This window comes from Geotrypetes seraphini, chromosome 9 (assembly GCF_902459505.1).
Source record: "Geotrypetes seraphini chromosome 9, aGeoSer1.1, whole genome shotgun sequence".
NCBI lineage: Eukaryota > Metazoa > Chordata > Amphibia > Gymnophiona > Dermophiidae > Geotrypetes > Geotrypetes seraphini.
This window is the reverse complement of record NC_047092.1, coordinates 168,316,079-168,328,218: the sequence shown is the minus strand read 5'-3', so window position 1 is coordinate 168,328,218 and position 12,140 is coordinate 168,316,079. Positions and strand designations below refer to the sequence as shown.

The 12,140-nt window shown below is 43.6% G+C and overlaps 1 protein-coding gene across 6 annotated transcripts in view; it reads left to right on the top strand.

Moving 5' to 3' along the window:
* Positions 1-940: 940 nt before the first annotated feature.
* Positions 941-12,140, top strand: part of WDR49 (WD repeat domain 49) — a 93,800-nt gene continuing 82,600 nt past the window's right edge. For 4 of the 6 annotated variants that reach the window (XM_033958946.1, XM_033958944.1, XM_033958943.1 and 1 more), the window contains exons 1-3: positions 956-1,070; positions 1,487-1,580; positions 6,182-6,622. In XM_033958946.1, coding sequence (XP_033814837.1) covers positions 1,024-1,070; positions 1,487-1,580; positions 6,182-6,622 — 582 coding nt within the window. In that variant the 5' untranslated portion in view covers positions 956-1,023. Of the gene's footprint in view, positions 1,071-1,486; positions 1,581-6,181; positions 6,623-12,140 lie in introns of all 6 variants that reach the window. The other 2 variants (XM_033958945.1, XM_033958947.1) reach the window with 2 other exon arrangements.

Genomic DNA, 12,140 nt, shown 5'->3' with positions numbered 1-12,140 from the left:
AGATGCCATCCTGACATCACTGTTAGCTGGAATCTTCAAAATCCAGAGAAAGTGCCAGGTTTTGAAAAGCCATCCGAAGCCCCAGACATGTCCAGGGAAATCTAGACGTTAGGTAAGCCTACCTGTACATAAGCAGCAAACACATGCAGCAAAGCCTTTACATGGGGGAGACACCTTCTCAGAAGACTGGTACTGGGCCACAAGGTTTTTCCAATTAAAATGGCAGGTGGGCACATTTGAATTGCCCTTATCTTAAGGTAAACTATTCTAATAAGTGCTTATATGGCGGTTTGAGAAAACGTTAAGTGGGAAAAGCAAGTATGACCATGTGTTCCCATTACTTAAAAAATTACACTGGCTTCCTGTTCATTGCAGAATCCATTTTCCCCTTTAAGATGTTATTTGGATTTATTGCTCCTCTAGTTTCTCTTTCCTGAAATTTTCATAGAGCTTATCTCGCTAGAAGTACTAGAAGTTTTAAACTCCCTCATTTAAGGGAATAAAATCTGCTCGTAAATTCAGTCATTCTTTCATTTTCGAATTGTCGGATCTAGGAAATGGTCTGCCTCTTTTTCTAAGGGTTTTAGTTTCTTTTCAACTTCTTTCGAAAAACTGTAAAAACAATTCTATTCACAAAAGTATTGCGGTAACCATCTTCAAGTAGTCATGCTCGTTGTATACCCTCCTAATTTTTTTTTCTTTATTACTATTTATTGTAAACTGTATCGAGCTTCTTCTTTGAAGATACACGGTCTATAAATCTAAATTTTAAATTAAAATTAATGCTGGTTCTCTCTACTGCCTTGAATTTTCTGCCCAGGCCCTCCTGACACAACTTCTGTCTCACCCCTCACAGGAAGGGAAGGAGGAGGTTAAGTAGCTTTGTTTAGGTTGCTAGGAAACTTGAGCAGGCATTGAGACTCTTAAGCATGGCTGTGAATGGATTCCTCCTTTCCAGAAAATCTGGATTTGTACACAGAAGCTAAAACATATGCAACGGACTAGTTGAAGTCGGCAAAAGGAATGGATAAGACATTCAACAAAGGCTTCAAAGATGTTGAGATGGCAAGGTAAGTGGTAAATTTTTCTAAAGTGCCCTAGTTTCTCAGATGATGCCAGGTTTGTTTCCTAGATGGATTAGGCTGGGCTTCACAAATCCCACAGCCAGCTGGGTTTTCAGGATATCCCTAATGAATATTCATGAGAGAATTTCTCTCATGCATATTCATTGTGGATATACCAAAAATTATTTGCATAAGTAACTGGATTGTTGCAACTGAAATAGAAATACTGCTTTATACAAAGTATTATGTAGAGGTTTTGCTTTTTTTATCAGACATTTTTTTGGGGTAGTTCAGTTAACTTTTGCCCTTTTGCTTTTCACAGTATAAACGTTAATTTTCAGTTATCATTACTTTAAAAGCATAATGAAAGTGACTTAGACTTTTCCTGTTTATGAAACCGAGTCTGATGTGACCCTTTACAGAGCAGAACAATCTGAAGCATCAGGAAATACAGGGGGTCAGATCGAAAACAGGCTTGGCACAACGGAGTTTATTATCATTCAGAATCTCTTTACGGTAAGTTTATGAATGGATTTTGACTTGTAGTATAAGAAAACTAGACAGTGAATCATATTTTTTCATCATGAATTGTTAGTAAAAAGTGATCTTGGTGTAAGCAATGGCCATCTGCTAAACCTAGCAACGGAGGGTTAAGTGACTTTCCAGGAGTTAGAAGAAGCTGCTGTGGGAATCAAACCCAGTTCTCCAGGATCTGGGCACACTTGTTGTCTGCGGTGCTGAGAACAAATTGAAAACTCCACCCCCCAAAAAAAGGAATATATTCAAAACACAGTACACAGAGCAAACTGCCTCCATTGCCCTTTTTATTCATTGGTGATATATCAGTTTTCAGAGCAAAAGTATACGCACATTTTCCCCTTACCCAGGGTCTTAAAGTCCCTCCTTGATGGCTGCAATCCAGTCAGGTTTTCAGGATTTCCCCAATGAATATGCATGAGATCTTTGTGCTTGCACTGTTTTCAATGCATATTCATTGGGGAAACCCTGAAAACACGACTGGATTGCGGCCCTCGAGGAGGGACTTTGAGATCCCTACTCTAGGAAAAGGAGGACAGATTGAGACATCCGGGCTTTACTTTCACTGTAAACAATGCAAGTAAGGAGGACAGTTTGAGATATCTGGATTTTAGTTCTATAGCAATGGAAGTAAAACCCGGATATCTCAATCCATCCTCCTTTTTCTGGAGCCATCAAGTTTCAAGTTTTTTATTAAAATTTGATAAACCGCCCATCAAATTTCTCGTAACCCTAGCCTTACACCCCACCCTCAATTTATCTTTCAGGTCCCAAGTCTACTCCCTCCCCTCACCTAGGTTACCATATGGCTTCAGAAAAAGGAGGACGGATTAAGACATCCGGGTTTTACTTCCATTGCCTTCAATTGAAACTAAGCCCAGATGTCTCAATCTGTCCTCCTTTTTTTGGAGACATATGGTAACCCTACCCTCACCAGTCATAATGGTTTTAAATATTAAACTTTGCTGTATGTGTGTATGATTCTCACACATAAATAAGGGCAGTTTCCAAAATTCAGAAATATATAGGCAGAACAGTAAACATTGACAAAAATAAAATGTTTACTTAAAGCTGGTTACTAACGATCCCTGCACCACTGTGGGACTCATTTTCAAAAGAGAAAAATGTCCAAAAAAGGCATTTAGACGTTTTGTTCGCTAAAATGTCCAATTTCTTTGCTGTTTTTCTGAAGTGCATCTAAATCCCAAGGGGCTGTGTTTTGGGTGGGATTAGGGTGGATGTAGACTCCCTTTTGTCACCATCTCCAACTCTCCCAAGATGTGAATGAAAGTACATAGCAGCCTGTGTAACAGCTTCAGATGTTATGGCCAGTCCTATTAGAGCAGCAAGTAGGTCTCTGGAGTAGCGTAGAGGTCCGTGAACTCGAAGGCCTTGAGCATGCGCAGACGCTCAAGGCCCAGCAAACAAGAAGACGCAGATCTTCGGGCACTGGCACCGGCATGTCCTGTGCGTTGGTGCCGGTGCTGGTGCCCGATGTGTTTGGGTGGGTGCTGGGGGATGGCAGATCGCGGCAGGGGGGGGAGTGCGACGAGAGCGGGGGGATGCCAGATCACGGGGGGGGGGCCAGATCACGGGGGGATGGCGGATCATGCGGGGGGGTGCCTTTGTGAGTGGGGGAGCAATGCTGGTTCTTGGGGGGGTAGAGCAGCGCCGCTGGCCTCGGGGGGTGGGAATGTATCCCTTTTTTCCTATAGGGAAACTTGCTTTGATATATGAGTATTTTGGTTTATGAGCATGCTTCTGAAACAAATTATGCTCGTAAACCAAAGTACCACAGTATTTCACATTAACCATCCTTAATGGAGTCCAAGTATTATCGCACATTTCAGCCTGCAAAAAGTGAACCGTAGAAAAAGCTCCCTAGCTTTCAGACTGCACTTTAAGGCAGAAAACCCATTGTTCCCCAAAAAAGCAGGCACACAAGAGATTGCAGCAAGTATAAAGGACATTAGAACCAGCCAAAAATCTAAAGTTCCACAATCAATAGCTTGTTTGAACTTGAAGATCTCTTCCTCGCTCCAATGTAAACTGTGCTTCAAATATCTCCTCTTTGCTTCCCTGTAGATGTCTCGTCACCCCTCCCTCCCCTATCTGTTTGCTTAACACCTGAATGGCATGTCACCTTGAAATTATTTAGGCATATAGCAACTCGCAAATTGTAGATTAGCTACCTTTTTTGTAATTATACAACCGTACTCTAGCTTTTTCCCCCCCTGTCTGTCCTAGTGGGCTCACAATCTATCTAATATACCTGGGGCAGAGGGGAGATTAAGCGACTTGCCCAGGGTTACAAGGAGCGGTGCAGGGTTTGAACCCACAACTAGAGAGTTGCGCGGGGACAGAAATCCCACCCGTCCCCGCCAGGATCCTCTTTGTACCCACCCGTCCCCGCAAGGAATTACCTCCATCCCCGCCCGTCCCCAGAAAAAGCAGCAATTCCTTCTGACAGGATCATCAATTCCACAGTTTCTTTTGCTATTTTCCTTGTGGAATCTCTTTGGTGGAACCCTTTTTTTGTTTTCTGTTCAGGTAATTAACTTATAAACCCCCTCTTTTACTAAGGCTGATGTGTCCATTATATTATATGGACGAACCCTTCTTCCAAAGCCTTCCATGCCCGTGGGAGTCCCGTTGGCTAGAGGGGGGTCCCCGTGGGAGTCCTGTGGGCCAGAGGGGGGGTCCCCGTGGGAGTCCCGTGGGTTATGGGGGGATTCCCGCAATCCCCGTTCCCATGCAGACCTCTACCCACAACCTCAGGGTGCTGAGGCTGTAGCTTTAACCACTGTGCCACACTCTCCTCCTATGCTAAACTTAGCCAGTTAATGTCAATATATATTGGCTGACTGGCTATGTCATGTGACATAGCTGGTGACCAGGCTATCCGCTAACCACAACATTCAGTGGAAGATAGGTGGCTATTTTGTGCTGAATATTTATGGTTAGCTGGCTTAGTGCTATTTAGCCAGCCAAGAACTGTTCCTGCCTGGTTAAATAGCTCTGAATACACTATAAAGGACAGTATTTTAGGTGCCTACCTTCCTTTAAGAATAAACTCTGAATATGCACCTAAATATAATAATAACTAGTCTTTAAGCCCGTTACATTAACGGGTGCTAGAGATTCCTCGGCTTCCTCCCCCTCCCTTTCCGTCAACCCCCTTGTTTCCCTTTGCACAGTCTCCCTGCTTCATCCGCTCCTTCTCCTGCGCGGGCCACCGGAGCAGAGAGGACTGGGCAGAGGGGGCTGCCAGCCGGGGCCGGCGGAGAGGAGCTAGGCGGCTGGAGGAGTAGCAGCAGCCGCTGCCGATTGCAGCCTCCGTCCCGCCTTCGCCTCCCTGGATTTGCTAGAGCGGCCTGCAAGGTTCGCTACAGTGGCTGGCGAACCTCAGCAGGCCGCTATGAAGAGGACCGGCAGTGGGAGGGAGGAGTCGCTGGCACACGTGCTAGCGCAGGCGCCGTGAGCACTGGCATCGAAGCACAGCTCACGCCACCAGGACTCACGGATTTTCGACAGCGCATGCGCGCTTAGCCTTTTATTATTATGGATAATAATAATAACAGTTTATATACCGCAGGTCTATAAAGTTCTATGCGGTTTACAGTGATTAGAAAGATGCTACAAATAGAGTAGAACTTACATAGTTGATGAATAGTGCTATCAGTTTAAGGGAATGGTTGTGATGGAGGGGATTGAGGTGGGAGAGTGTGATGGGAGAGATTGTGCAGATTCACTACAAGATGTTCAGAAAGGAAATAAAAACTATACTCTTCAAGAAATCCCTTAATAAAGCTTAATACCATGATAAAGCTTAACCTCCCTTTTACCATCCCCTCCCTAACCCCAGATCCTACTTTTTCCTCTCTTGGAAACCTTCTCTGATCTAACGTTGTAACCCTTCTTCCATAACTCTTTTTGTAATCCGCTTTGAACTGAAAGGTAATAGTGGAATAGAAATCTGTAATGTAATGTAATGTATTTCAAGAACAGGTATGTCTTTAGGTGTTTCCTAAATTCACCATAGTTATTTGCGTTTATAATTAGTTTTTCCAAGTCTTTGCCGCCTGGTAAGAGATGCAGGGGTCCACATTAGAAGTCTAGGTGTCATCGTTGATGGTACATTGAAACCATCAGCTCAATGTGCAGTGGTGGCTAAGAAAGTAAATAGAATGTTAGGAATTATCATGAAAGGAATAGAAACAAAGATAAAAATATAATGCCTTGCATTGATCCATGATGTGGCCACACCTCAAATACTGTGTGCAATTCTGGTCACTACTTCTAAAGCAAAATATACCGGAATTAGAAAAGGTACAGAGAAGGGTGACAAAAATTATAAAAGGAACAACTTTCATATAAGGAAAGGCTAAATATAGGTAGGTGCCTCATTATAGACTTGCCCTTCAAGTTCTGATGAGTATACTGTATATGCACGTGGTTCTAAATTCTTATGGCCCAAAAGATTATTTTATGTATGCTATCTCTCCAAAATGGTTTCTTTTCAACTTCAGCCGTGTAGCATTTTGATAGGGTCTCACTGCATATCTGTATCTCTGTCTCAGTCTCCAGGGTTAACCAAGCCAACTTGCATGACCAAAGAAGAATTTGTGGAGAAAGCATTTGTTGCTGTTGGCCGTGGCCTTAAGAGAGAATATGGTGAACTATTTGATAAGATAGATGTGACGCGGGATGGCTCCATTAATTGGGACAAATTGACTTCATTTATGCTGCTGGAACTTTACGAGAAAGACGAACGATCAAAGTTGTTAGTGGTTCCCCAGTGGAAGAACATCCGATTCCTTCCATTGCTGCATAAAGACGTAATTCAAAAAATTGTTTACCTGAAGGCTTCAAAGCGTTACCTAACTCTGAGCAAAGACGGACTACTTGGAGTCTGGGGAGAGAGCTTAAAGCTGCCAAGAAGCCTACGTATCGCCACGGACACTGTCAAATTAAAAGATCTGTGGGCAACAAGCTTGGTCTCACTAGCAAATGTAAACAAGGTACAAATGAGTTTTTTTTGAAAATCAGAAGGATGAAAATGAGATGGTTTGCTAAGTAGGTATATAATTGTTAGAGAAAAGCTTCATCTGAAGTCACCGAGGTGGATGACATTATGGCTCGCTGGTTGAGCTGTTGCTTCTGCACCCAGAGGTTGTGAGATCAAATCCTGGTGCTGCTCCATGTGACTCTGTGCAAGTCACTTAATCCTCCAATGCCCACTTCTTTAAATGTCAGCCTTGAAATGCCAAAGCGACAAAAAGGAAGTATACACGTCCCCATTCCCTTTCATCAAGCCCAGTATCCTGTTTCCAATAGTGGCCATCCCAGGTCGCAAGTACCTGGCAGAAACCCAAAGAGTAGCAACATTCCAGAGCTGAGATTGGGATGTCATAATGCTCTCTCTAGACCAGGGATGTCAAAGTCCCCCTTTGAAGGTCCCAATCTAATCGGGTTTTCAGGATTTCCCCAATGAATATGCATGAGATCCATTAGCATACAATGAAAGCAGTACATGCAAATAGATCTCATGCATATTCATTGGGGAAATCCTGAAAACCCAACTGGATTGCGGCCCTCGAGGAGAGACTTTGACATCCCTGCTCTAGACACTGCCCCGAGCTCAGGGAAAATGAGATGAGGTTCGCTGGGGGCAAAGCGGGGCAGGGTTGTGGGTGTGTCACAGAAAAACATTTCCTCCGTTAGTGTGCCAGAGCAAAAAAAAAAAAGTGTGCGGGATTAAAGTAATAGTAGAAAGAAAACTAGAAGCAGCATATATTAAATATTCAGGTCCATAAGAACATAAGCAGTGCCTCCGCCGGGTCAGACCACAGGTCCATCCTGCCCAGCAGTCCGCTCCCGCGGCGGCCCAAACAGGTCACGACCTGTCTGTATCATCAGAAGGGGCTCCCTTGCCACCTTGGTTTCTCATTTAAGTCCTGTCTTCCTATCGAAGTCCTAACCCTCCGGTCTTGCACCTGCACGACCTGGTTTGGTTTCTACTCATTACCTGGTTAGCTTTCTATACTTGTGTTACATCCCAGCTCCTCCCTCAGTATCCCATGATCCCTTTATCCTTCAGGAATCCATCCAATCCCTGTTTGAATCCCTGTACCGTACTCTGCCTGATTACTTCCTCCGGTAGCGCATTCCAAGTGTCCACGACCCTTTGGGTGAAAAAAAACTTCCTTGCGTTTGTTTTGAACCTATCTCCCCTCAGTTTCTCTGAATGCCCCCTCGTATTTGCTGTCCCCTTCAGTCTGAAGAATCTGTCCCTATCCACCCTCTCTATGCCCCTCATGATCTTGAAGGTCTCTATCATATCTCCCCTGAGCCTCCTTTTTTCCAGAGAGAAGAGCCCCAGCCTATCCAACCTCTCGGCGTATGGGCAGTGTTCTAGCCCTTTTACCATTTTCGTTGCTCTCCTTTGGACTCTCTCAAGTACCGCCAGGTCCAGATTCCCTAAATCCACCGTGCCTTTAATGATTACTTCAACACTAAACCAGATCTTACTGGTTTAGTGTTGAAGTATTTTACCTACCGATACACATAATGGCTCACTGCAATCTTTTCCGTGCTTCCTAGCAGCTTCTGACTCTACTATGTAAATGTAGTAAAATGAGGTCATTAATATTAAAACTAGCACTCCCAGCAACGCTCTGACATCAGCTATTGATGCACAAAATGAAGCACTGACTTTTTAACGCTACAAAATTACCAACTGGTCCAGGGATGCCGGTAGTGTTAAAAACGTGGCTCGGGTGCATATGTTAAAGGCGTGTTTGAGCTGCGGGCATCAAAGCTTAGGTTGCCCATTGCATGCAAAGTAGAAGTTCATCAGATTTGGAGGGCTGCCAATTGCATGCAGGGAGCACTTGTCCCGCCAAAGCAGGCTGCTGGTTGCATGAGGGTGCACTTGTCCCGTTAAAACAATGTAAATGTAAAAAAAATAAAAAATAAAAAGTGTTCATATTCTGTCCATCCTCTTCCCTCCTCTTACGATTTGTGCCTAGGATGCGCTCCTGTAAGACGCCTTTGACCCTCATATGCATGCACACATTCATGCCTTTTTCCGTGGACTATTTTGTGCACATGTCAGTTGCTTTCTCCACTGACTGATCAGAAGGGATTTCTGCGGGCCTCATTTGCGTGCAAAGCTGTTTGATCATTGATTGTTGTTTTTGAATTGGATAACTTGAATCGGACCACAATGACCCACAGAATTTTAACAGCGATTGTAGAGCATCTGGGTCTCAGTAGGTACTAATGACACAGAAGTGTGTATTGATGTACAGGGACTATAGTCTCTCTTCTCCTAATTATACTGTAAATAAGAGACACTTTACTTAAGCAGTACGCACCAGAGAGTTTGCAATTCTCAAGTTACTAATTAGAGCAGAAGTACTGGGACATTGTTTCTAGGAATTGTAATTGCTAAATTGAAAGAAGAAAAATATTAAGCTCTGTTTTTTTTTTTTTAATTTTAATATTTACATCACAGTGAGAGAAGAATTTCATGGGAGCGTGACTTCGGGCATTGTTTGGGCATCCAAATGTCAGCCTGATGTACTGTCCCTTTTTGTAGTTTTTCGTACCCACACACTCTGCGTCACTGCCAGACACAGACTCCCTTCCTTTTGACGGAGATGTAACTCTCCCTCCTTTTTCTTCAACCCACATTGCACTCCAAACCACTTGAAGGGAGAGATGGATGACTTGTACAGCCAAGTCTCACAACTCCTACATAGGCACCCTTTTGAAGATCCCAAGATATGCATTGGCATCGGTCTCTCTTGCTGGCACAAATCAAGCATAGGCTCTGCCTGCTCTTCCAGGCCCCACCTCCAGCCACTGCTCTGTTCATCCATGCTGACCCAGCCAGCACTGACTGAGCTCTTACTCTACTCACTGCTCTACTCTTACTCTACTCACTGCCTAGATGCCACCTTCTTGCCTAGACTCCACCTCATGAAGAAAGCAGGAAGGCCTCCAAAGGGAAGAGTAGGCAGAGATTCTCTTTCCCTCATTTCAGCAAACAGATGGGGGCAAACTCTACCAGTTAAGATGGAGTCAGAGTCTGAACCCAGAGCAGATCTCTTTGATGCATTAGCTTATGAGCAAGTACTAGGGGTGTTCAATAATTTATCTACCTCAGTAGGACAGAAAAAGTTTAAATATATAACTGACATATATATATATATATATATATATATATATATATATATATATATATATAACTGACATGTTTCACCCTTAGGGGGTTTCCTCAGGCTCAGGGCTACAGTCCCTTGGTTTTGTTCACACGCCGCTAGACCACCCGAAATGCTGCTATCAAGATGCCATCAAGACCAAAACCAAGGGACTGTAGCCCTGAGGAAACCCCCTAAGGGTGAAACATGTCAGTTTACTTGTCCCTTACCACCACCGAAAGTTAAGTACAGTAGCAATTATGCTTTATTAACTTTATAACTTTATTAACTTTATACACTGAAGGTTGAAGTTATATACAAAAACACACATAAAGAATAATATTATGAGTGACCCGGTGAGGATTCAATGTGTAAATCCAGGTGTTATGAAAAGATATTGAACCCGTGGTGGCTTTTCTGAGGGTCTGTACAAGAACATTTCTTGATAGAAGGTGTTTTAAGGGTGTCCAGAAGGAGGTCATCCTTTAATACATGTTTAGACTTATACCTTCTATATCAACATCGATCTTTAAACCAAGTCATCAATTTATTGCACTGCTTTCAATGCATATTCGTTGGGGAAATCCTGAAAACCTGACTGGATTGCGGCCCTCAAGAAGGGACTTTGAGATCCCATGCCCTAGCCCCACCCCCTGCTGCCTACCCAGGCAGGAGGGTATCTGTGCATTTGCGCATGCGACGCGATTACGTCATGCACTTCCCTCCTTCCCAACAGTGACTTTGAGGGAGGCCTTTCAAAACCCGGACAATGTGCTGGGTTTTGAAAAGCCATCTGGTCATGTCCTCAAAAGGGGAAATCCGGACGTCTGGTAACCCTATCTGGGAGAAGTATTTGAAGTTGAATGCAATTCTGAGTTTTGAGTGTGGTATATATCAGACTCTTAACAAAACAACAAGAGATCAAAACCTTGCTAAGCAAAACCAGACAAAACAAGAAACGTATGTGAAACAAGTCTCCATCAGGCCATAAGATAAGCGCTGGTTTATTATTTCTATTTGCTCAATTTCATGACGTGCTGAGCTGTATTTGTTACATGGAGGATTTTTTGTGCCTATGAAAGATATTAAGTATATATATAGGGTTGCTTATACAGCTGTTCACCTCTGGTCCTCTGAGGCTTTTTTTTCTCCATTTCAGATAGATTGAAATCTATTTTTGTACATAAGAACATAAGAAATGCCTCCGCTGGGTCAGACCTGAGGTCCATCGCGCCCAGCAGTCCGCTCACGCGGCGGCCCACCAGGTCCAGGACCTGTGCAGTAATCCTCTATCTATACCTCTCTATCCCCTTTTCCAGCAGGAAATTGTCCAATCCTTTCTTATACCCCAGTACCGTACGCTGCCCTATAACGTCCTCTGGAAGCGCATTCCAGGTGTCCACCACACGTTGGGTAAAGAAGAACTTCCTAGCATTCGTTTTGAATCTGTCCCCTTTCAACTTTTCCGAATGCCCTCTAGTTTTTTTATTTTCTGAAAGTTTGAAGAATCTGTCCCTGTTTAGTATATATCAGACCGACATAATTTAGAATTTTGCTTTTAGATGTAATTCAGGCCCCATTAATTCCCAATTAATCCATCGTCCATTCCCACAATGCCCCTGATCTGGCGATATCTCCTTTTCAGTTGCGTGTAAGCCAATTTAGATGCCCATTGTTACATGGCAGATAAAGTCCCGAATGGTTCATCCTGTCTGCCCAAGAGTTACATTTATTATAAAAATTTATGTTTGAATTGAATTGTCTTTTTTTTCTTTGATATTACTGGGTGCTAGACCCTAGAAGTCTGTTAAAGCTTGATACCTTAGGTAGTGCAAACTCGATTACTGTAATGCCATTTATTTATGCCTAACAAAAAAAAGTCTTCGCAGACTCCAGAATACTGCAGCCAAGCTGATTTTTGCTAAACGCAAATTTGATCACGTCTCCCCACTACTTACCAATCTTCACTGGCTCCCAGTACTTTCCAGAATTCATTTCAAATGCTCCTGCCTGGCTTTCAAGATCATTCACGGCATCCTTCCGCCCTAATCCCTCTATCCTTCCTCGTCAGGACGCCTGCTACCACCAGATCCGCTCACAGATATAAACTATCCTTCCCCTCTCTACACGGCATCCTCCACGCTGGCAAACTGGGAAGATCCCTCCTCTCCAAAATCACGGGCCTTTGGAACGATCTCACTATCCCGCTGCGGAACCTAGACTCCCTCCAACTATTCCGAAAACAACTGAAAACCTGACTTTTCTCTAACATATAACATCTCTTCTCCTGTTTACATCCCCTCTATTCATTTGCTCTTGTAAATCTTTCTCC